Here is a 23557-nt window from a genome sequence, read left to right on the forward strand (position 1 = left end):
TTGCGCGGGGCGAGTCGTGGGCACGCACTTGGCGCTGAGGAAGAAGGTGCTGTGATTCGAAGGAACTTTTACATTAGACGAGTCACAAGACGCTCACAGTTGACGTCCACTCAGAGGTCCTCGATAAATTACTATCTTCCATATTTATTTTGACTTGAGCGTTGAGCGGAAAAAAAACCCTTAAAATCTTAATCTCATTCAACAGCTGGACTTAAAAAAAACAGTATTCTACCTGAAGCGGAAGAAATGTTCTCTTGTTTTTCTGAAAGAAGTCAAACTTATTTTGCTTGGAACGTAATGAAATGTTACATTCAAGACTGAAATATTTCATGTTATAACGGAAAGTACGCTTCCATTTCACACGACTAACCCCCATGCTTTACTGCTGCTCATTTTGCACACGCTTTCGGAGTTACTTCCGCGCTCCATAGCCTTGACGTCATCGTACACATCCCCGGACAACGCAAACATGTCGAGGAATTCTAAGAAGACGTGCAAGCGCATGTCTTCGCTCTAGGAGGAAGGCGCGCGCACGCACGTGGCCCGTGTTGTTGTAGCCGCCCCCTCAACGGCGCCCCGCCCATTTTGTGACACGTGGGTAGCGAACGTGCTGCCCATTGGGCAATGTTGAGAGCGGGCGAGGCGAGGACGAGCCCAGCGACGGGACGCAAAGGGAGACAAACTGACAATGCACGCGAGACACGACATCAACGAGAGACACAAGAAGCGAGAATAATAACGAAACATTTTGAAAAATACCCCCCCCCCCCTCCAGTTGGTTCCTGTAGACAACCGTCACTCGCTGATGGCCGACAGTCGCGGTAAGTGGACGTGACACATGACGGAGGATGATTGGCTCCTGTCCTGTCATGCTGAGTCTTGTGTGGATTTTACCACTCCTTCGGTCTGTTCTGTTTTTGTTCCTTTGTTGAAAGCCGTCCAAACAACGAGGCGGTCAGGCCGGCTTGGGCTTCCGAGGCAAGTCCGAGCCGTGGGAAAGAGCCTTAAAATTGCGTGCCAAACTGAATACAATTAGACAACATAGTTCCAATTGTCACATTCTTGTAGCACAAAACTTTTCACACAAAGTTAGATCCACCTCCAAAGTTATGCAAATATAGATTTATACATTGTAACTTTACCGAAGTACCAGAACAAAGTTGCTACAATATGTTTGTTTCCAGGGACCACCATAATCACCGATTAATTTTTAACTTTTAGTCCCAAAACGATCATTTACTGTATCAAATATTAGGGCGACCTTCAAACATTTTCCCGAGTTGAAGTGACGATTTTCGACTGTCCCCTGGTTGGACATTGTTGGAGTGATTTCCAAACAGCTAATGCAATCTTAGTTAATTCAATTTGTTCTTTCTTAAACACGTCAAATACACAGGTCGTCAGTCATGTGTTTTTGCATGAAATACACCCTTCAAAGTGCTTGGTTAAAAATTGCAGCAACTCAGACATTTGGGCGGATATTCTCCAACTTTGGGTTAGTTGGCAAAGAAAAAAAAACCAATTGTTGGGTGTTTTGTAGGACAAAGTACGTTGTTGACCTTGTTTCCAAAGTTTATTTAATTTTAACCCAAATTTTAAGGGTGCACGCAAGACTTGAGAGCACTTTTTTTCCTCATCCTAATTTTGTAGTAAAATCGACAGTCATTTGAATACTTGCTGATGCTGTTTGACTTCAACTCCTTATGAAGACAAAAGGCGTGCAACAACTTAGATGTTTTGATGCCAAGAAGAGTCCCGGACGGTGGAAGCTGGAGTCAGCCGACCTTTGTGTCGCTCGTCTCTGCAATGAGCACAAGGCATTTGCCTAACGTGTCGCAACTTTCATGTGAGAAATGTCAACATGGGTCTGTGTAGGTTAGAAGGAGGAGGAACACCTTTGCGCAACCTTGCCTGAGTGGAGCCCTAAAGGGGAACTAGCTGTCTGCCGTCACCGCACAGACAAACAAACGCCCGCCTTCCCATTTAAATACTTTTCGTTGGCTCAGCATTCGACACTGAGCTCGAGAACTTTCCAGATGGCGGGAATCTCATTTGAAGGTAACAAAAACGACAACCGCCCAGAAGATACAAAGTATCGAAGACGCAAAGCTGATCACAAAAAGAAAAACAAAAGATTGACTCATAAATCTCGACTCTTGGGCGTACTGGCGACATTGTACAGCCATTTTTTACTATTTTGTCTGAATTAGTTTTATTTAAAAACTTGACAGCTTTTTTTCCTCTGCATTTTTTTTTCTTTTTATGAAAATATTAAACCTTTGATTGACTTTGGATTTTGATTGACATTTCAAAACCAATTTGATGATTTTGCATCAAAACATTTCAAACAGACTCCATTGGACATTCCAATTTGCGGTTGGCGGATTGGACATTTTGTGCGCGTGCTTATCAATGCGATGGCTTGTGCGTGCACACAAAGACCACTTTGTGTCCCACAACAGGGTCAGGACCGGAACCTGGACGAAGGGCGGCGGGGGTGGGGGGCTGTGAGCGGGAAAAAATGTCTATCGTTATCTGTTCTCATCTCTGTTCTATCACTCCACAGCACATTTATGGCTCAACCTATAACGGGTCGGGCAATACATTTTGCAAAGTTGGAAAGTGCAGGGCTTGCCGAGGGCTGGTGGCTCACGGCGACTTCTCCCTTGGTCGCAGTGTTGCCGGGCGCCTGGAGCCGAATCCGGGGCCCGCCGAGCCAGCAGCCCGCCGCCCAGTCCGATGCCGTCTGGCTGCTCATCGCCCGCCTGGGGGAGGTGCGTCGGCGGGGCTGGCCCGCCGCTGCCACTGCCGCCGCCGTGCTCGACGTCAAACTCCCGCCGGTCTTTGACGTCCATCAGGTGCCCCAGGTGAGCCGGAGGACAGCTGACGTGCTCGCAACGCCTGCAGCCATTTACGGTGAACTCGAGGTCCGGGGCATCCGTGACCGTGACGACGGCGTTTGCTTCTCAGGTGTTTCGCGAGGACGGCATTCTGTCCGGCTACCGCCACCCGCAGAGCTCGGCGCTGGACTGCCTGCTCAGCAGCTTCCGCATCAACAACGAGACGGTCAACATTTGGACGCACTTCCTGCCGACCTGGTGCCAGATGTTCCGATTTGCATCAAACTGCGGGCCGCCATTCCTGTTAACTGTCAATGTGCGTGTGTGTGTCAGGTACTTTGTGTGGAGGCTGGCCTCGCTGTGCTCCGACGTCAGTTTGGCAAGCGACAGCTACACGTGGCCGCTGCTGGCCTACATGCTGCCGGTGTGCGTGTACCCCTTCACCTCCTGCTGCGCGCACACCTTTAGCGCCATGTCGTCAGAGTGGTGCCACATCTGCTACTTTTTGGACTACGGCGCACTCAGCCTCTACAGCCTGGGTGAGTTCAGAGAATAAGTGGTCCGATTTAGAGGATGGGGAGAGAGAGCTGACGACCCCGTGCGGCTCTTTCAGGCAGCGCCATCTGCTACGGCTGCTATGCCATGCCCGACGGCTGGCTCAACGGGTGGCTGCATCGGCACTTTGTGGCCATCGCCGTGGGCAACAGCTTGTTCTGCACCGGTCTCTCCTGCTACTCACGGTCAGTGGACGCACACTTCTCTTTGCGCTTGTCACTTGACTCACATATTTACCGTACAAGTTGTTGCTTTTTGATAAAAGGGGCCAGATGGGTGGGGGAAGCGTGTGGTGCAGATGGGGACTATTGAAACTGCTGGAAAACAAGTCAAGCGGATGCGCTTGTGTGTGTGGTCCCCCGGCAGGTTGATGGAGGTGCGCTTCCCGCGGAGAAGCAAAGTTCTGCGCACTGCCGCCTTTGTGCTGCCTTTTGTCTTTGACAGTTTGCCTGTCTTCTACAGGGTGAGCCACTTCAACATAGACATGGTTCTATACGTTTGTCCTTAACATATTTGCTTGGTTGCTCTCCACGAGGCGGCAACTGCAAGCACTTTAGCAGCATTTTGTTTCCCTCACCACTCACTGGTCATCTTCGCGTCTCTCTCATTCACACCTGTGTCTGTGTGTACACATAGCTCCTCCTGTGCTGCGGGGGGCGCTGCAGTCCCAGCGAGGCTCTGCTCAGCCACTTGTACCAGGTGACCTTGGCCTTCCTCACGTGCTTCCTGTTTGCCTCGCACTTGCCCGAGAGATTGGCGCCGGGACGCTTCGACTACTTTGGTACGTCTCGCGTCACGACATCGACTTTCTGTTTGATTGACACAATGACGCTCGAGTGCGTAATTTGCATCTTCTGAACGTTCTCCAACGTGTGCAGGCCACAGCCATCAGCTCTTCCACGTGTGCGCCGTGCTGGCAACGCACTTCCAGATGGAGGCGGTGTTGTGCGACATGACATCGCGGCGGGCGCGGCTGGAGGCGGCGGGGACTGCGCCTTCTCTGCCCGGCACGGCCGGCGTGCTGGCGCTCGGCCTGGCCCTCAACTTGGCCGTCATCGCCCTCTTCAGCGCGCCATTGCTCAGGCGACGGCAAGGACTAAGACACTCTGTGGCCACTAGGTAGTGCATTAAGCAAGTTAAAACATTTTTTTAAAAAGTGAGAGATTTTAACATAAGTTACATATTTGTACATGACAAGTGACATGTTTTAATGAGTTAAGTTTCACATGACATGTTGAATATTCCCGTTTTAACCAAAGTTTCAGATTATTTAATGAGTCAGCATGAAATTCATCAAACATAAAAATGTTCATGCTTCAGTGTAAACTTAATTACATTATAAATAACTTGATCTTGAACTATTTTTTTCTGTTGTGGCAGATGCTTTTGCAAAGAGTCTGATGTTTTATATAGAAACATTTTTTGCAAAAATGCACTCTAATATTTAGTGCCAATATTCCTGACTGGATCACTGTTACCTGTTTGTGTTGTTCCGTCTTTGTGTCATTAATACGAATATTAATAGTGGGATGTTTTGACTGGAAAGAACCAGGTGTTTTTTAACGTTTTATATGCTCAGAAAAAAAATGAATGTATGAATAAATACTTGTGTGCTGTGTACACTGTCAGTGACTCACTCGATTTGTGAAATAAATTAAAAAATATATATTTTAATTAAAAAAGAAAAACAAGTCAAATGGACTCCGAGTTAGGCTGAAGGCTGTGGTGTTAAGCGTGACCAATAGAGGGGGGACGAGTACAACAAAACATTCCCTACGGAGCACGAAACCTCCGTACTTTTTTGTTAGGCCGCCATATGATAAAAACAAATTGACCCGAGATATTCGAAGTGCGATCATTTTATGACAAATGAGTCCGGAGTGCACGTTTCTTAAAAGGAATTGCGCTTCCAACCCGGAAAACCTGGAATGCTAATGGAAATTTAAAACGCATTTTCCATTTAAGAAAAGTTGTTAAAAAAATAACTTATGGTTTCCCATAACATAACTTAGCAATTTTGCGTGGGCAAAACACGGAAGTGCAACGTCACGTGAAAGGTCGCGCGCACGTTCAAGGCCGGCACCAATGTGGGAGGTGTGCCGTCATTTTGCCAATAAATAAAATAAAGTCAGAATTCTGAGTTTAAAGTCAGAAATTGGGAATTCTGACTTTAAAGTCAGAATTCTGACTTTATTCTCAGAATTCTGACTTTAAAGTGGGAATTCTGACTTTAAAGTCAGAATTCTGACAATAAAGTCAGAATTCTGAGAAAAAAGTCAGAATCCTGTCACCCCTCGTTTTTTTTTTTCTTCACTGGCCCTAATCCTCTTCCGTAGAACATGCTACAACAAGTCAGCAGCAAGACATTTATTTGGGCACCTACCCGGAGGCTCCAAACGCACCGCCCACAAATATCCGGGTGAGTAAAAGCACGACTCACAATCCGAACAAACAAAACGTCTTAATCTGACGTTGGTCCAGTGCAGCGCACACCAGTGTGAATGTATGTGAAACGAACGTTTACTGGCCCAATGTTGGCCCAAATGAGCCCTGTGACAAATTCATAGTCAAGTACATCCAAAGTCAAACCTTTATGCAATGAAAATGTTTTCATTTCATCCCCAAATCATTGCTTCCATCTGACTGGAGCTCTTCCAAGGCCACATTGAAGGAGTAAGCCAAGGGTGCTTTTTCTTGTTGTGAGAGACTTTTTTTCGATTAAAGTAAAAGTTCAGTGATTCAATCATAGTGACCAATTGATTAATTTTTTTTTTCTTCTCTCAATCAACTTTATTGTGATGTGAGAGCACGCAGCATTGACATGGATAGTTTGTCATACAATCTGAATGCATCTCCCTTCACTATTTACACTTTGTACAACTTTGGGGCCTCCATTTAGGTGAATACATCAACACCACACCTCTAATAAAAACGGCAATGACGGTTGCAAGTTCTATAAAATAGCCACAAATCCTCTGCAGTTGAGTAAATAGACAATTGCGCACGGACAGGAACAGCTGAATTGTAGTCAAGTTTGGTGGGCTAATATTTCCCTTCCAAAGTGACCAAACAAATGCACATTTGGATAATATTGGGAAAAAAAATCCATGAGACACAAAGCTGGTTATACACACGCATACACAAATCATTATGGTGACCATCGTCATCTACTGAAGTTTGCTTGAAAAGCACAAATTTGACTCAGTTCTCCTGTTCTCCGTCAACAACCCGCAGTTCCACCCACAGCCTGCAGGGGCGCTAAACACAACAGGACACACTGTTAAGAGGAGAAGCTCCTTTCTCCCGTATGGACGATATCCTGCTACTAGTACGAGTAGAACTGTCTTACGAGTACCATATTATTATTCTTCTTATTATTATTATGATGATTATTATTATTATTATTATTGTTATTATTGATGACTGCCTTAAAACATTTCTGCACACGTTACTAGCGAGGCAAAATTGTACACTGGTCGACAATTACATGCTACTAGTTCTGCTAGTAGTTCTGTAAAACTTTACGAGGTAACTACTGGTACCACGCGGTTCTCAACAAAAGAACAGTTTTGCCTAACTGGCAAAGGGAGACTGTTCTCCCCCTGAGTTTTTTTTGTTTACTAGTGAGGACAGAGTGCATGAATCTTAAGATGGATGTCAAGTACTCTAAATGGAATTAAATGGAATCTTTCTTTTTTCTAATCGTCATTGAATGGTTGGGCCGAGCTGCCTTACTGGTGAGGACAAAGACAACGTGGTTTGTGGCGAAGAGCGTCTAAGCGAGGATGTGCAGGTAGACGGGCGGGTTCTTGACCAGGGCGAGGAGTTGTGCGTGGATGTCCTTGATGAGCGTCCTCTGCTGAGGTTCTCGCTGCCAGCAGCCGCGCATCAGCAGGTAAACTTGTTTGGGGCAGGTACGGGGACGCTCCAGCTCGCGGCCCTGCGTGATGCACTCAATGGCCTGCGGGGGGGCAGAGCAGCGCAATGCGGACGTTAGCTTGCCCAGCAGCTTTTTTTTAAATTTAACCCACAATTTGAAAAGCTAATGCGAGGCCTTGGATCTTGTTTGTTTGAGCTCCCCACACACTCCCGTCCAGATCGCCACCAAACGACTCGACACGGAGCAGATTAAGCCGACGAATGCTGCCGAGACGCGAGGTGATCAGATTAGGAGGGAATGCGATCCGGTCTGCTCTTGAAAGGCGAGACGCCGGACTACTCCGCTCCACTCCGCTATTATTGATTGGACTTAAAACGAGACTCAAGTGAGCCTCAAATCGTCACGCCGATGATTTGCGGCTTGAGCTTCACGTTCGATATTCCAATGTTGGGCAATCGCTTCCAAACAGTGCGCAGACTGTTCTTCAGATTTCCAACATTGATCAGATTACCACTGTTAGAAAAAGTCTCGAGGTTTCAGGGTTACCAAATTTGAGATTGTGGCGTCGAGTTTCAGTGTCGAGCAGAAAATCTAAAGTTCATCTGGGGAGAATCTCAAAGAAGCTACTTGAAAAGTGCAAATGTCTTCCGGTGCTCATTTGTCTGATTTTTTTCCTCCATGAAATTGGGCAATTTTCCAAAACACGGCCTTTTTTCTTTTTTTGTTTTTTCTTTTTGGAGTTGCCAAGCGCAGCGCCCACCTCACTGTTGGACAGCTGGTACCAGGGCTGTTTGCCGTAGGTGAAGATCTCCCAGAGGACCACGCCGAAGCTCCAGATGTCGCTCTCTGTGGTGAACTTCCTGTACATGATGCTCTCAGGTGGCATCCATCGGATTGGCAGCATGGTGCGGCCCCCCACCTAAAAATTCCAACAAATAAGCCGTGGCGATCAATTTATATGCTGCCGTCTTGTAGTATCGCTTTGGTCCTCTGGGGGTGATGATTGGAGTTTAGGATTGTAGTCACCTCCACCCCAAGAAACCAAGCCCAACTTCTATTGTGCTTTGGGGATCTAAAATGTGCCATATCACCCAATTCACACCCCAAATCCAAACGATGGCAACTCCCGAGCAAAGGCGTAGGTCGGACTCACCCGATAGTAATCGGTGCTGTAGATGTCCCGCGACATGCCGAAGTCTCCGATCTTGACCACCAGGCCTTCTCCCACCAGGCAGTTGCGCGTGGCCAGGTCTCGGTGGACAAAGTGCAGCGAGGCCAAGTAGAGCATCCCTGAGGCGATCTGGGCTGCGATATGCAGCATCTGGGGCACGGTCAGCTCGCCCTGCGCCACCGTCTTGGACTCCTCCAGGATCCGAGCGTCGGGGCCGTGAGCTCTGCGGGACATTGTCAACCACATTTTGGCGGTGGTGCACCGGTGCGCTACTCGACACCCACGCTTGGCCCTCTCGCCGCGAGCCGATTAGTTTAGCGGGCAGGTGGTTGGGTGGGAAAGCAGCTGCAGGGCCCAAATGTGATTTTGGGTGTGCAGGTGTTTTTTTTTTTGGTTTTTTTTTTGGTACAATATGTGCGTCTCCGAGACACTCAAACAAAAATGACATTGCTTCGTTTCTGGGTCTTGGCAGCACAAAGACTTCGTGCAAAGCCCGGAGCTCTTTTTGTCTTTGTGATTTTGTGATCAAACACAAAAGCAAAGACATCCTGAAGAGGCCTGCTAAGTAATAATTGCAGTTATTAAGGAGATGAGAAATCATTTTGGCGTGCGCTCGATTCCTCTTAACATGTTTGATGGAAATTCATGAAAGGCCAGCAAAGAAATGAAAGCAAACAACATAATTAGGCTCACAAATGGAAAAAACAAATCAATAAGGGCCGAACAGATTTGAGGCCTAATTTAGTATATTTTTTGGACGTTTTATTGCTATAGCTAAATTGATATTGCGTGTTTGCGAGCATTTTCACATACCGGAGGAAGCGGTTAAGGTCGCCGTGCCGCATGTACTCGAAGACCATGGCGAGCGGCTCGCCGTCGGTGCACACGCCGTAGAAGCGTACAATGTGCTGATGCTGCAGCACCGTCAGGAGCTCCGCCTCCCTCTGGAAGTCCTGCCGCGTCGACTCGTTGGCGTCCTTCAGGGTCTGATGCCAAACCAATGGGTTGTAGAGTTGTGGTACCAACGTGATCAGGCAGAAAAACTCCCTGAGTCGCTCACCTTGATGGCCACCAACATCCTGTCGCTGTCGGGGCTCAGGTTGGCGCACTCGGCCAGGTAGACTTTGCCGAAAGCGCCTTCGCCCAGCTCCCACTTCAACACGATGTCGGCACGCTTGATGTGCTGGACGCCTGGTGGGAGGGGGCGGGGTGCAATCAATGAAAAAGAACCAGCCGCACTTTTTGAACGGAAGCAAGGCGACTTACACATGTCTTTGTCTTTGACGATGCCGCAGAAGTACTGCGGGTTCTCCACGAAGCTGGAGAGGCCTGAGTCTTCGTCCGAGGAAGGAGGGCTGCTTCCCAAGTTCATGAAGCGCAGCGACACGGCCAGCTCATCTTCGGCCCCCAGCACGGACGAGCCTGACATGGAGGACCAGGTACAAATCTTTTTTTTTTTTGGGTCATTGTGTCAACTCAAATGTGTATCATATATAATTGAGGAAATCTTTATTCTTTTTTCTTTTCAATCGTGGTGCCTTTTTGGCATTTATAGAGTTGCAACATTTTGCGTGTGAAAGCGGCAAACATTGTACCAGGCCAAATACATACAATGTATAATTTTTTTTTTTTTTACCGTTACTTTGATCAGTACCTATTCTCGGACTCGTGTCGTTGAGTGCGAGTACTTTTGCCACCCAAGCTTTGGTGATTGCGCCAAGGGCAACGCGTAGCAATTGCGCATCAATTTGCGAGAAAGCCGGCGTTTTGTTGGCGCGCCACAAATAATGGATGTGATCAGCGCGGCAATCAGGACACCATTGAAGCAAAAACGACGTCACGTGGAGCCCGTAAAAGGCCCGAGGAGCCCAACCTAAATAGTCCCGGCACACGGCCTCCGGGGTCCAACGTGCTTGGAAATGGAATAAACAAAAGCCAGCCGAGACGGACGGACGAACGGACAGAGGGATGGAACCACGGATGCTCCACTTAGGCAATCACAGCCACTTAGGAGCAAAGTGTAAATGTACGAGTGAGGGTTGGGCCGTCTGGCCGCGCGTCTGTCCATCTATCCATCCATCATCTTTAATGGCACCGCACGGCTGTGGCCAAGGGAGCTTTTCTGCTCTCTCTTACGGTAATTAAGGCACTTTGGGCCGCCCGCGCAAACATGCACTAATGTTACAGCTCGGCAGCCATATTTTGACACAGTCCCGCCACCAGCCTTTGCCTGCAATCTAAAAAAAACTATTTGAGCTATATTTTAAAGTTGCCCAAAGCTTTTCCCCCTGTCAACTTACGGTGAATACCAAATTTGGAGTTGTGGCCGCATTTGTTGATGACCAAGGCAGTTACCAGCAGGAAGACGCATGCAAACGCGGCCAGGCCCACCGCCACCGATACCTGGGGGGGAAGAACACAGTCAAATGAAGAGAAGGAATTTTTTATGCCATCACTATCGGGAATGTCATAACGGACCACAAAGACTCGACTCTCCAGGTTCTCTGTGACGTCCATGACAGATTTGTTGGTGGGAACTGGATCCAAGTTGTTGACTTGCATGTGGGAAAGAAACACAAATGAGAGGACAAAAGTGGACAGCAAAATGTCAACGTTTTGGAACCTACCGGGAATGATGCCCTCGGGGTCAAAGAGTCCAAAAGGGTTGTCCATGAACTTGCCGATGGCGGTGGCCTGGTCCCGGCCCAGCTTGTTCTCCACCAGCAGCGTGTAGCGGCCGTTGTTGATGTGCGTGGGCTTGTCAAGCGACAGGCAGCCGTGCTTCTTGGACCCGTCGCCCGAGTCCGGGATGAACTGCGTGTAGGTGAAGGCCGTCTCCTTGAGCTCGGCGCCTTCGTACAGCCAGCTGATGTTGGCCTCCGGGTTGCCGTCCACCACAAACGAGAAGCACCAGTGGTGCAATTGGACCGCGTCGCTCAGGTTCAGGATCTTGGCCGGGACTGGCGGGCGGAATGGAGGCAAAAAAAGTTCTGATCAGAATCCTGGGTTAGGAGTAGAGTCCAAACGTTGATTGCCATTGTGTGAGCGTTTGCCGATTGTGCACTTCTGCCGTTTCCACGAATCGATGTTGTCCACCCGTGTTTTCAGACGCACGCTGACCCCGACATGAATAATGAAGCCCGGTCAACGTGCGGATCTGCAAACCACAAACGCGCACCGTGGACCTTACAGGAAATGGTCCGAGGAGATACTCGTGAGACCCCCGTCCCGCCCAGCTCGCAAAAGTGCTGAATTTGTTCCCGTGAGTCATCGCTACAACCGGAAATGCACTGCAGTGGTGAAGGGGGGGGGGGGGGGGGGTATTTATGGGGGGTCGCAATCACATTTTTGAAAAGATGATTTGGGATTGTGTGGGTCTTGCAAGATCCATTGATCTGAATCGGAATTTGTACCGGGTCTTTTTTTTTTTTTCTTTTGTTACTACGCCGTTTCTGCCCTTAGCCAAAGGTTGATGGCACCATTTGCATGTGTCAGTCACCTGCTGGCCTGGAAGACGTGCAAACTTTAAAAGCAGTGTTTAAGGAAGCAGGAGGGGGAAAAAAACTGCGGGAGAGCCGGCCAAGTGCAGCCAATCAATGGCCGGGAGCAGTAAACACCCACGTTAGTGTAATTAAGGGAAATTAAAGGGCCGGCGCTGAACAAGCGTCCACTGAGGGGGCCGCGTTGATGGATCGCTGCCGTTTTGCCGCCTGCCAATCACGGACAGATCAAGAGCGCCTGTGTGTGTGTGTGTGTGTTTTTTCTTTCCGGAGTGGGAGGCAAGAGTCCATTAAGGGCGAGGCTCAAATTGGATCTGAGCGCAGTTAGCAGAGATTTTTTTTTTTGCGCGTGTGTGTCTTCCCTCCTCGAGGACGGTTATCTGTCCCTGGGTGCCTTGGGCCCCTCACGTGCTCCTTTTAGCTTTCTGGTGCGGAGATCCGACACCGCAGTCATGCGGCAGCTCGAAGCGACAGCCTCCTCTCGACTCCTTTGTGCAAACGACGCTTGCGAGTTTGGCCTCCTTACACTCAATGTCCAGCTGCACCACATCCTCGCCGGGCCCGGCCTGGTTCTCCGCCTCGCAGGTCAGGTTGTGCAGGTTGTCGCTGGAAGAAATGTTGGTCAGGTACAGGACCACCTCCAGCGTAGAGCCCCAAATTCTCTCCTGACGCACACACAAAATTGAGCAGATAAATAAATAAATAAAATACATCAAATAAATACATGAATCCGTGGCTCAATAGTGAAAGGTAGCGAGGAATTGACACAACCCCTTAAAAATGTCAATTTCCAAAATATAAAAGCCAATTTAAACCACAAAATAGGACCTCGAAACTGTCTATGTCAAACATCTTGAATTATCACCCATGGGGAAAAAAAATCTAGAATTTGGCTTGGCTGAAAAAAAATCTTTAAATACAGACAAATTAAATAGCCCAAACTTGGTCTGTTTTTTTTCTTGTTTTAGATCTGCTCATTGAAAATGGAAAGAACAAACGATAGTGTGATAAGAGGTGCTCGAGCACCTCTTTCTTTGCATCCATGTTGTTACTTCAGGCAAGTACGTGCACGTGTATTTGTTACCTGGGGAACAAAGTGCGAGCGGAGAGCGTGCGTGCGCCACTTGACTTGCGGGGTGGGACTTCCTGTCACGTGACACTCAAAGGTGAGGTTGCCCCCCTCCTGCACCTTGTTGTTGGAGGGCAGAATGGTGACCTCCGGCAGACCTGAGAACAGCCCACAGTCCGCTAAGAATTCTCCAGGCTTTGTTTCCTGGCAACAAGATCATCTCAAAGAACTGCCTGGGTTTTTATTTTTATTTTTTTAAAATAAAATACACTCCCGTGCCATCTTACTCAACAGAAAAAGAAATCCAGTCCATAGTCAATCGATAATACTCCCAGAAAAAAAAGATGTCCAAATTTGGCCTCAAGACTCTACTCACTGCAGTTGACCAAGACAAGCGAGGCGAGCGGCACTTGGCGTCCGGCGGCCCAACACGTCAGCGGCTGGTCATCCGTGTCACCGCGCTCACCACGCTGCCAGCGCTGCAACCAGTGGAGCTCGCACGAGCAGGCCAGAGGGTTGTCCTGCAGAACCCTGAATAGAAAAGCACCTAGTCACGCGCCTTCTCAGAGAACTTTGCCACGTGCTTTTCCATAACCATGAGATGATGTGATGTTTGAAGGACTCACAGGTTGAGCAAGGGAAGGAAATGAAAGACCCGCCAGGAAATGTGCTCCAGAGAATTGGACGCCAGGTTCCTAGAACAAACAAACAAGTAATTTCGGAAGGCTCCTTTTTGAGTCATCCTCGTCCCGAATTGTCACAATACTGATTTGACATTTTTTCTTTCGTATTGATTTGTTGTCTTATTTTGTCTTTATTCTAATGCCATTTCTTTCCATGTTTGTCTGTATTTGTCTATTTTCCCTTTTTTTATATATTTTTTACGTTTGTCAATTGTTTTCAGTGTATTTTTTCATCTAATATGTCATCTATCATTTATTTCGTACTTCTTTGTATTTCAAATGCATCACATTTTGTTTGACTCTCCTGTATGTTTGTTTTTTGTTTGCAATTTTCCAAATGTTTACTTTTGTCTGCTTTTTTTCCGAAATGTGAATTGTTAATTTATTGTGTGAGGATTTTTATTCAATATTTTTTTAAGTTACAAATCTGTCTTCTATTTTTCTCTTCTCAGTTTGTAGTGATTTTTGTTTGATCTAATTTTGACACCTTTTCAATGTTTGTTTTGGCTTTAATGTTTTGACATGCGCCAGTTTCACGAGCAAATAAATGCCTGGTGATTCTTTTCTCAGACAAATGCGACAATAAAATGAGGCTATTTTCTTGAATCCAGAAGTTGTCTCATATTTTTTTTCCATCTTTAGGCACAATCTCAGCCTCCCCCCGACCACCACCCAATTCCTATTCCCCCCTCCCACCACCACCACCAGTGGAATTATTGATTAAGTGATAATGGAGCCTGAGTGCAGTGTATTTATTATGCATCGGTTGTCAATAATCCGCCAAAGTGAGCGAGTAAAAGGTGACTGGCGGACGTCGTCTCTACTTTTCCCCGTGCTCGCTGCTGCCGCTTATCATCCGAACGCCAAAGTTTAAGCACACCAAACACAGAGGGACAGAAAAAAAAAAAAAGTGTCTCCCCTCACTCACATCTGTCACCTGCGACAAAACAAAACCAAATCAATGCGCAAGAAGCAGCCGGAGTCGTCTCATTGCAACGGAGGTCAAGTTTCACGCACAATTTCTTGGGCAAGAAAATGTAATAAGAGCGCAACAAACGATGTCCAAAGACATTTCGCTGGAAATTTGATACAGCTTCAAAAAGCTTTGCATTAATTAGATTGGAATATTTTGTATAGGCTTTTATTGATTTTGTGTCTGCACTATTTTTGTAGTTTATGTGTAATTAAGCGTTCGGTTTATTTTTATTTTTAAATAGTTCTCAACCTGGTTATTTCAGCCTCTCAACAGAATTTTTTTTTTCCTCAGATTTCTTGAGTCCTTCATGGAAGCAAACGTGCACATTGATACAGAGCGCTATGCTAAAACGCTAATACGCTTAAATTGTGCGTACAGGATGTAGCGGTGGATTTTCAAACTTGACCCGAAACGGCGGCGGCGGCGGCAATAGAAAGTGAAGCCGAGGTTTCCACCTCATTCCGCCCGCCAACCAATAACAGCCGTAGCAACGCTTTCATCGGATGCGGCCGCGCGCTCACCGCTAACACGAGGGCCACGTGAGCCACACTTACACATACTGCAGCTTCAGATTGTGGCGGAAGGCGTCGGCGGCGATGTGTCTCAGCTTGCACGACGTCACCGTGCTGTGGGAAAACAATGACGGCCAGTTCAAGAAGCATCATTGGAAGTCAAAAATAACATTAACATCAAAATCGCCTGGGAACTGAAACTGAACTTTCAGAAATATGCAACTCGATGTCAAATATCTTATTGCTGTCGTGACGGAGAAGTTCCCCATTTATCTGGAACTAGTTGGAGTGTTCTGTTGGAGCTTCATAGTAGTTGCTTTGTGTTTGTTGTTGTTGTTGAGAGCTCGGTTGTTGCCGAACGCCTCGTCCACATAGTGTAGGATGGAAGAAGCCCGGAAGATTCCGTACGGAACTCTTCAGGGAATCTATCTGACAGCTATCAGAAGTCGTAATGCCGCAAGTGGGAAATATCGACTGGCGCGGCGGCGTTCCGGGCAAAGGCAAATAAACAAAATGCTGCCCGTCGCGCTTGTTGTTGCTTTTGTATCACAACTTTCACCTTTGGCCCGCAAAGTGCGTTTTATTTGTTTCATATAAAAAAAAAATAATAATTAGTGCAAAAAAAGTCACTATCTTTCAAGAATAACATTGTATTTTTTTTTCCAAGAGCACCCCCAACCACCTGAAAAGCACGCCAAGCAACTCTGTCCTTCATCCTCGGAACTCGTCTGAATCATTCTGCACTGATGACATCATCTATTGAGCGCCAAAGTAGTAAGAAGAAGCGTGGCGGGCCTACTCACAGGTTTTTCAGCTCTTTGTAGTTCATCAGCTCGACTTGCGTGATGTTTTCCAGGCCTGCCTGGTTCTCGATGTAGCTGCAAATAAAGAGCGACTTGAGTTCAAAATGGCCGCCCGCTCGCCTTCACCAGAACTTTGAGGGATGTTCTTGCTGCTACTGCTAACGGTTTTCAGTGAGAAATATAAACACTGCTGACACTTGCGGCCAATATTGAAATCACAATTAGAATTCCGATCTTCACGCCACCCTACAATATCAACAAAAGCCCGGAAAGCTTGACATCTCCGTCTCAGAGCGTTGCGACTTATTTTCAGCGTCGGCTGTGTCGGGACGGTCCGGTGAGACACAAAAGACAAAAACGATGCAGACAAATGCCCGCAGTGCGTGGCATCGTTTCAAACCGCTCGCAGCAGCGGGCCAAGCGTCTCTCGGTGTGTGCGTGTGCGCGAGCGTTCCTCTTTGATGGGCCCACGCGGCCGTAATGTGATTAGAGGGGCAGGTGGGCCCAGGAACGCCCGTCGCCTTTACTTATTGGATTGAGCCAATTGGGTTGTATATCATCTATTGTTCCCGGGGGAGGGCGGCTGCGCATTGACTGGCAATTCACAAAATTGAATTTATAACTCTGCGTATGATGAATCTCGGCCCGCTGTTAATGGCCGCTCCTTTTTGTTCCGCACATGATATAGCGGCCGCCGTTGTTTTAGAAAATGCACGCTTATCGATTTGCAGAGCCGAGCGTGCGTTTGCGGGGGGGTAAGATGGCCGTGGGTGGCTGGCGTTGACGCCGATGATGGACGTGTGAGTAATGCACTCCGTCTGCTCCAGAAAAGTTCTTAACAATTGCTTGGCCACTTAATTGCACCCGACAAAGGCAAAAAAACAGCGTGGCGTTGCCGAGAGCGACATTTACAGCGAGAGGCGCTGCTTTCAGAACAATATAGTCGTGCGGGCCTCCCGCAATCACTCAAGTACACCTCAAAGATTCAAAAATAAAAGAAAAAAACTCCTGTTGAGTTCAAAGCAAGATACATTTTTCATAAACTGTCTACTTGGCTCCACAGAAGTCTTAATCTTACAAAATAATGTCAGAAAAAAAGACTCCATCTCACAACAATGAAGTAGTTTGAGGAGAAATTTGTATTTTAGATTATTTTCCAATGGTTATTTCCTCTTAAGCAACTTCTGACATCATTCCCTCGCGGCACCATATGAAACTGAAACGAATGGACTCCAATCAAAGAGCTCCGCTGCAAAACCTTCTTGAATGCGTTCACAGCCCATCTAGCGAAATACATGAGAAAACATTTTTGTTGTTGATTGGAAAACTGTGGCAGTCTTACAAAAACAAATTTGTGGGGATTAAAATGGTACGCTAGGACAATTAATCATTCGGATGAATATTGTCTTTTTGGAATATGAACGAAGCATTCCAATCCACCTGTTTTTACCCCTGAGGGGGGCGGCCATTTTGCCGCATGCCGCTGATAAAACATGACGTCACAGTTGCGACCAATCACGGCTCACCTTTGTCGTGTGATGTCCGCAAACTAACTTGACTCCCCTTGGTTAAAAGTCTTTGGAGAAAAGGCGGAATTTGGAACGAGAAAAAGTTTGCGGGCGGCTCGGTGGCGCACTGGGTAGCACGTTCGCCTCACAGTTAGGAGGGTGCGGGTTCGATTCCACCTCCGGCCCTCCCTGTGTGGAGTTTGCATGTTCTCCCCGGGCCCGCGTGGGTTTTCTCCGGGCGCTCCGGTTTCCTCCCACATTCCAAAAATATGCTTGGTAGGCCGATTGAAGACTCCAAATTGTCCCTAGGTGTGAGTGTGAGTGTGAATGGTTGTCTGTCTCTGTGTGCCCTGCGATTGGCTGGCAACCGGTTCAGGGTGTCCCCCGCCTACTGCCCGATGATGGCTGGGATAGGCTCCAGCACGCCCGCGACCCCCGTGGGGACTAAGCGGTTCAGAAAATGGATGGATGGATGGATGGAAAAAGTTTGCGTAGCTTGAAGCCAGAAAAGCGCTCAACAAGTCTGAGCCCCGTTCAGCATTTCAGCACTGTCACCGTTCTGAACATTAGAACTCAAGAGCCTCATTCCAAATCCTCCAGACACTTTGAAGACAACGAAACATTCTGCCGTTGTGCCAAAACAAACACTTTTATGTATTTGATGATCAAATGGATGTTATGATCAGAGTGTCCCAATCAAGAGAAGTTAGAAGCACGTTTTAAGGCTTGAGGGAGGATGGCGCTGCTTAACTCCAGATCTCGGACTTGACGTCAAACCTTTCAACTCCAGAACCCGACACACACTCTGACCAAAAGGCGACTAGAACCAAACCAGTTGGATGTAGAAGCCAAAAGTGCCGCTACCCAAGTGGGAATACTCACATCTCCGTCACGTTCTCGCTCTCTTGTGGCCCCAGAGCGGGGACACCTGCGATCCCGTCAGGCTCCAGGCACTGCAGCACGGCGAAAGAGCAACGGCAAGCTGACGGGCATCCTTGCAGGCTCGGCGCCGGCGCCAGGCTCAAGAGCAGGGGCAACGCCAGCGCCAGAAACGCTGCACCCTTTGCCATGGCCATCCTGCCAAGGGAGGCGCGGGGCTCTTCTCGCACCTCTGGTCAGCAAAGATGAGCGCTCGTGAGCCCAGATCCTGGCTGGTCGCCGTCCGGCGCGGAGGCGCGGTTGTACTGAGCAGCGGGAGGAGCCGGCCAGGCAGGGCAGGGCGAGGCGAGGCAAAGCGAGGCGAGGGCCCTCTGGGGACATGCCGGGGGTGGTGGCAGTGGTGGTGGGCTTGTGTCTCTCTCTTTCTCCCTCTGTTTCTTTCTCCGTCCCATGTGAGGAAGGGAGGGGCAAGAGTCACCAGACACCTTAGAAAGTAAGAGGGTGGGATTTGGTTGATGATGATCAGTAGATGATCGGGCAGACCTAAAAACAAATTTTCTTGCCTTGGAGCTCCTCACCAAACGTGAACACACATGAGGTGGGGGTTTGAGTTTCAAATATTCTCTTAGCAATAGATGCTGATGCGACAGATGGCTGTTGCATATTTGTTGGTGTGCGCTCCAGATCTTATCCATCGGGGTTGGCTCGAGAGTCTCGAGCTCCACCTCCAGATGGGATCAAACAGGTGGAGCATGTAGCAGAACCATCTCGTGGCTCAAAGGTTGGCTCCATAAGCGGCGCTGGCTTCTACCCCGGGGACAAATGCGTTGGCCCTCCAAGTGAGGTCGCCGCACCACAATTACTCGGCTTGTGCTGAAAAGCTTTTTTTTTTGCTGCTGTCATCAGGATTATCTGCTGCCTTAATTACTCTTCCTTTTACATGCTCTTCTTCTTATACTTTTCTCAGGCTTAGCTCAGCAAAATGCTGCGGGCCAATGTGCTTATTCACAGGAAAAGTGTTGCGAGCACGACCGGGATGAAGCCCACTCCAATGAAAAAGCTATTAATTTGGGGAACCCATCTTGATAAAACAGTTCAAGGAGCTGAATGGCAAATTGCCAACAGGTGTTTTGATCCTCCGAACTTGCCCTGCTTGGCTCTCAAAGTATCTTTTGCAATTGAAAATGCAGAGATCATTTCCTAGCGCACCTTCCAAAACTTCTTCTGCAGATGACAATGCAATCACTCTCTTAGAAATCCTCCTCCACCTGTCATTTCTCCACATTTGAAAACTCGACTCGCAGAATTTCAAAACAAATTTAGAAGCTCAGCCAAATTTCCAACAAGATTCTGAAATGGATACAGGTTTCGGTCTATTTTGGTGCAATTTGGGTTCATCTTGAAACTTTACCCCAAAGACCAAGATCCCAAACTCATTGGCGCACTTGACTTTAGAGGCGGACAATTGCAGGCAAAAGATTTTTTTGTCAAGCCTAACAACTCGTTAGCGTTGCGTTCGATTGCCATGGAGGTGGGCGCGAGCGGGGGCTTGTTGTTTAACGACAAGGAAATCCGTCCGATAACGCGGGTGGAGTCGACGACACCACAATGCGTGCGTCTGTTTCCTGCCGAGTGGCGTATTTATCTGCGCGCTGACAGCGGGAGATTGATTGAAAACCAAGTGTGGTCATTAAGCCCCCCCTCCCCCTGCCATCCATCACCGTCGTGCATAAAAACACTAATTTGCTTAAATAGGCCAGGAAAAAGGAGGCGGCCTTTATCTGTTTCCAGCGAACTTGCTGATTAGTACCAAGTTACGTGGACAATAGATCATCCACCAAACTTGATTTGGATTTTCAAGCACCGTAGCCAAACACCCATACAATTCAGTCTGCCCCCTGCTGGCGAAAGAGTTGCCGGCGACGCCGCGTGACCCTGCTTATGTTGGGGCCAGGCCAGCGCATGTCGGCCAGGGCCGCTTATCAGATGAGCTCTAGTACGACAAGCTGGTGCAACGAGAGCCACGGCGATCCACCTTATCTGCACATCTTGACATGGACAACAACACAGACCCCCCCCCTCTTCAAGGCCTCACCCCTGTGCAATCTTTTCTCCTCATCGAGCGAACGCTCGGCGCCGATTCTTTGTGGCTCCTCCCCTGCATCTTTTTGTGCATCAATGCCAGCACGTCATTGTTTTTCCTTGGCTGAATCCACACCCTGCCCCTATTGCCCGCATTAGCCCGTGTTTATTATTACCATGCGGCGCGCGCGTGTGTACGTGTGCGTGTGTGTGTGTGTGTGTGTGTGTGCGTGTGTGTGTGTGTGTGTGTGTGTGTGTGTGTGTGTGTGCGTGTGTGTGTGTGTGTTTGATCGTGACGCTTTGGGCAAACCCAGAATCAATGAGGTGTGCGCACGTGAAACCCGATCACCACGTCCCAGACCGTCATTAGCAGCCGGCCTGTGGACACCAGAGGCTCGTGTAGATGAGCAGAAACATGAGAAGGAGTTTTGGGTGTGGGGGGGTATATTTTGGAGGGATAGGGTGTGTGGAGTGGGGCGGGAGGGGAGGTGCTGCAGCTAGTTACATCTCACCTCCCACGATGCAATAGACTCCTATCACAGTTCAGCCTGATCTCATTAGAGTGTCGTCAGATTTCGGAGTGAAACAAATGCATCTGGCTTTTTGCATATCGATTAGCGCATTTAAAAAAAAAAAAAAAGAAAAAAAAAGAAAGCGCCTTCAAATTAGAGTCAAGCACCTAAAGGTAATTATTTCTCAAAATGTCTCCTCAACCCTAAAAACTCGACTCAAATAGCACAAATGGCACAATGGCGAGAAAAGAGGGCAGTAGAATTTTTGAATTGTCATTTTCCTAAATGTAGTTTGCTTTGCAACTTTTTACAGGCCCTTGAAGAGCTTTGACTCGTCTTATTGATTTTTATTCCACAAAGATGGAGTAAAACATGCAAGACTGATGCTACTTTGGTTAGCTTGTCTTTTGTGTTTCCCCATTCCTAAAGCTGTGCAGTTGTTGTAAATGCGCTAAGAACACTCAAGTTTTTGTTAAAGTTACTTCAGCCAGGAGTAGCAAAAACCACCTTGAAGCCTCTTCTTCTTTTTGAAGGCTGTTTGCCAGACTGCTGCTTTTTGTGCAGTGAGTTGTGGAGGTGTCGCATAGAAGCCTGCAGTGGGATTAAAAAAATAAATAAAAATCATGTCTGAACAGCAGCACCAAAAGTGACGGGCAGACATGTCGAGTCCCACTCGAAGCGTATTGATTGAAGTTGTGGTCTCACCTGTACAGGCCACCGCTTGTACCTGAGCGCTCAAAGAAAAAGAAAAAAAAAGCAAGAAAACAAGTCACTGCCGTCTTGGTGAAATTGTTTGGGCACTTTGAACACCTCTGAATTCTCCAGTACAATTCACCCCCCAAAAAAAGATCACTTCCAGCATAAAAAAAGCTCCACCCAGTTTCCTCTACGCAAATAATTCATGGTGCGCTAATAAAAGCCCCCCCAGTAGTTACAGATGAGAAAAGAGGCTACGCTAATAATGACATAAGCACCTTGTAAATGTTTAATGAAGAGTTGTGGAGGGTTTCTTGATACGAGTAAGTGTCGTATCCGCTCGCTCTGCTTCACTGACTTCAGGATGCTTTGAGGACTCCTTGAAAAAAATGGGGCAAACAAAGTAGTGCCACAAACTGCAGTGGATGTGCAACTACACGTTATTCTCATGGCGTTATCGTTGTTAGTGTTTCTGTTGTTGCCATGATGACATTGTTTACGTTTTATTGTTTCTGTTGCCGAGTTGGTCCTCGTTTTTAAAGGAGCCGTACAAATCGTTGATGATGATTGGATCGTGTATTTGTCATATTGCGGGGGCCAGTGTGGAACTTAAGCCCTACCCACGATGAAGTGGGGAATTATTTGTACATTACGTTTTGTGATATTTTAGTTTGATAGTGTTCTGAGAGTTTTTCTGTACTCATCAGATATTCTACATGATAGTTGAGTCGCAGTCTCTTGCCTACCGCCAAATTGTATTTGTCATGATCGAAATTCAAGTAGTGGCGTCAAAAGCGTCCCGCTTTTTCCGTATTGATTCATTTCCATCTATTTGGCACGGTGTCACATTGTCATGTTTACCCTGCGCTTGTTAACCCCGGGTCGGCCGAGCGGACACCCGCCCGACCCGCTTGGCCTCTTTTGGCCTCAGAAGTCCGAATGTGACGGATCAATGTCAGATTGGCCCGCGGTGGGCATCGATTTGGCTCCAAGATAAGAACGCCGCTCCACGGCTGCCCCACTCTCCCCCTGAGCTTCTGCACTTTCCTCACCTCGCACGTGTCGCACACCTTCCCCCCGTCGCCCGAGATGCCACGTTGCCAGAAATCACCTCTGCAAGTCCACCAGTGAGCCGAGACGCATCTTTTCGCTGCTCATTATCGAGTGGCAAACCAATGCCGGGGTGGGGGGGGACGAATTCATTCTTTCCTTTCACTTTCCAAATCGTTGAAGGTTTAATCATTGATTTAAATGCTTAATTTGTTTTATCACCGAGCTTATTACTGTTTACTCATGTGGCAAATAAATTGAAATTAATTGAATTTGCGTGAGTCCACACGAGCCAGGACGTGACAGCAACTTAAATGATCTGTATTTTTTTTTTCTGCTTTTTTTCACATCACTTGAGTGAATCAAATTTTAGGTTCCCATACAGTACTCCCCAAACATTGTGACGGCTCATAGCTTGAAGAACTCCTCATTTTTATGAACTCAGCATTAGGAGGCGAAAAAGAAGTGAAGAGACAGTCTTGAGTGGAAGAGGAGGTGGAAGGAGGCCAGCGAGAGGGGACTTTGTGATTTGTTGCCCATTTGTTGCTGTGGGCCGGGCGCAACGAGCCTCGGGGGCAGCATGAAAAGCCTCTCCATTGTCGGAGTGCTGGCCCAAGGCTTACTTACATCTTGCCACTCGGGAGGGAAAGTAAAGAGAGAGGCTGGCGAGGTGGGCCATGGCAGAGCAGGGCGTCACTTCATATTTTCCCGTCCGGGCGTCCCCCCCCCCCGTTACATCGGCCACCATATCCGGACACCGGAGCTTTTTTTTTGTATCGCCGTAAAACAAGCCAAGGAACAGCGTCAATGCGGCCGCATCAGAAAGTGATGGAAATTTAAA

At 47.8% G+C, this 23557-nt stretch overlaps 2 protein-coding genes and 1 long non-coding RNA gene across 5 annotated transcripts; 2 read left to right on the top strand and 1 right to left on the bottom strand.

Annotated features, from left to right (window-relative positions):
* The first annotated feature begins 618 nt into the window (after positions 1 to 618).
* On the top strand, positions 619 to 5015 carry paqr6 (progestin and adipoQ receptor family member VI). Of its 2 annotated transcripts, none has more exons than XM_049731656.2 (8): positions 619 to 821; positions 2567 to 2867; positions 2971 to 3098; positions 3174 to 3379; positions 3454 to 3580; positions 3762 to 3858; positions 4032 to 4176; positions 4274 to 5015. In XM_049731656.2, the coding sequence occupies exons 1-8, from the start codon at positions 625 to 627 to the stop codon at positions 4516 to 4518; spliced, it is 1446 nt and encodes a 481-aa protein (XP_049587613.1). In that variant the 5' UTR covers positions 619 to 624; the 3' UTR covers positions 4519 to 5015. The 2 variants fall into 2 exon arrangements, with proteins under 2 accessions (XP_049587613.1, XP_049587614.1); XM_049731657.2 differs by having other exon boundaries at positions 621 to 821; positions 2677 to 2867.
* A 714-nt stretch (positions 5016 to 5729) lies between these two features.
* LOC125975855 (uncharacterized) lies at positions 5730 to 16124 on the top strand. Its single transcript, XR_007484069.2, has 3 exons — positions 5730 to 5814; positions 9742 to 9885; positions 15854 to 16124. It is a non-coding gene; the product is annotated as an uncharacterized lncRNA (long non-coding RNA).
* Positions 6317 to 18811, bottom strand: ntrk1 (neurotrophic tyrosine kinase, receptor, type 1). Of its 2 annotated transcripts, XM_049731487.2 has the most exons (16): positions 18380 to 18793; positions 15990 to 16064; positions 15229 to 15300; positions 13642 to 13710; positions 13392 to 13546; positions 13031 to 13173; positions 12473 to 12611; positions 11074 to 11406; positions 10925 to 11001; positions 10747 to 10849; positions 9713 to 9868; positions 9507 to 9637; positions 9260 to 9432; positions 8429 to 8669; positions 8036 to 8194; positions 6317 to 7356 (listed from the first exon to the last, which is right to left on the bottom strand). In XM_049731487.2, exons 1-16 carry the CDS (start codon positions 18571 to 18573, stop codon positions 7171 to 7173), a joined length of 2406 nt encoding a protein of 801 aa, XP_049587444.1. In that variant the 5' UTR covers positions 18574 to 18793; the 3' UTR covers positions 6317 to 7170. The 2 variants fall into 2 exon arrangements, with proteins under 2 accessions (XP_049587444.1, XP_049587443.1); XM_049731486.2 differs by having other exon boundaries at positions 10925 to 11406; positions 18380 to 18811.
* Positions 18812 to 23557: the final 4746 nt, after the last annotated feature.

This window comes from Syngnathus scovelli, chromosome 9 (genome assembly GCF_024217435.2).
Source record: "Syngnathus scovelli strain Florida chromosome 9, RoL_Ssco_1.2, whole genome shotgun sequence".
Classification (NCBI taxonomy): domain Eukaryota; kingdom Metazoa; phylum Chordata; class Actinopteri; order Syngnathiformes; family Syngnathidae; genus Syngnathus; species Syngnathus scovelli.

What these genes read in the sequence shown, in the direction of transcription:
- paqr6 (XM_049731656.2), top strand. Translation starts at nt 625, where the DNA reads ATGTTGAGAGCGGGCGAGGCGAGGACGAGCCCAGCGACGGGACGCAAA. An exon ending in ACGCACTTCCTGCCGACCTG is followed by an intron (nt 3,099 to 3,173) that starts GTGCCAGATGTT and finishes TGTGTGTGTCAG; the next exon opens with GTACTTTGTGTGGAGGCTGG. An exon ending in GGGACGCTTCGACTACTTTG is followed by an intron (nt 4,177 to 4,273) that starts GTACGTCTCGCG and finishes CAACGTGTGCAG; the next exon opens with GCCACAGCCATCAGCTCTTC.
- ntrk1 (XM_049731486.2), bottom strand. Translation starts at nt 18,573, where the DNA reads ATGGCCATGGCAAAGGGTGCAGCGTTTCTGGCGCTGGCGTTGCCCCTG. An exon ending in GGTGCAGCTGGACATTGAGT is followed by an intron (nt 11,407 to 12,472) that starts GTAAGGAGGCCA and finishes TCCGCCCGCCAG; the next exon opens with TCCCGGCCAAGATCCTGAAC. An exon ending in ACAGCACCGATTACTATCGG is followed by an intron (nt 8,195 to 8,428) that starts GTGAGTCCGACC and finishes TGGAATTTTTAG; the next exon opens with GTGGGGGGCCGCACCATGCT.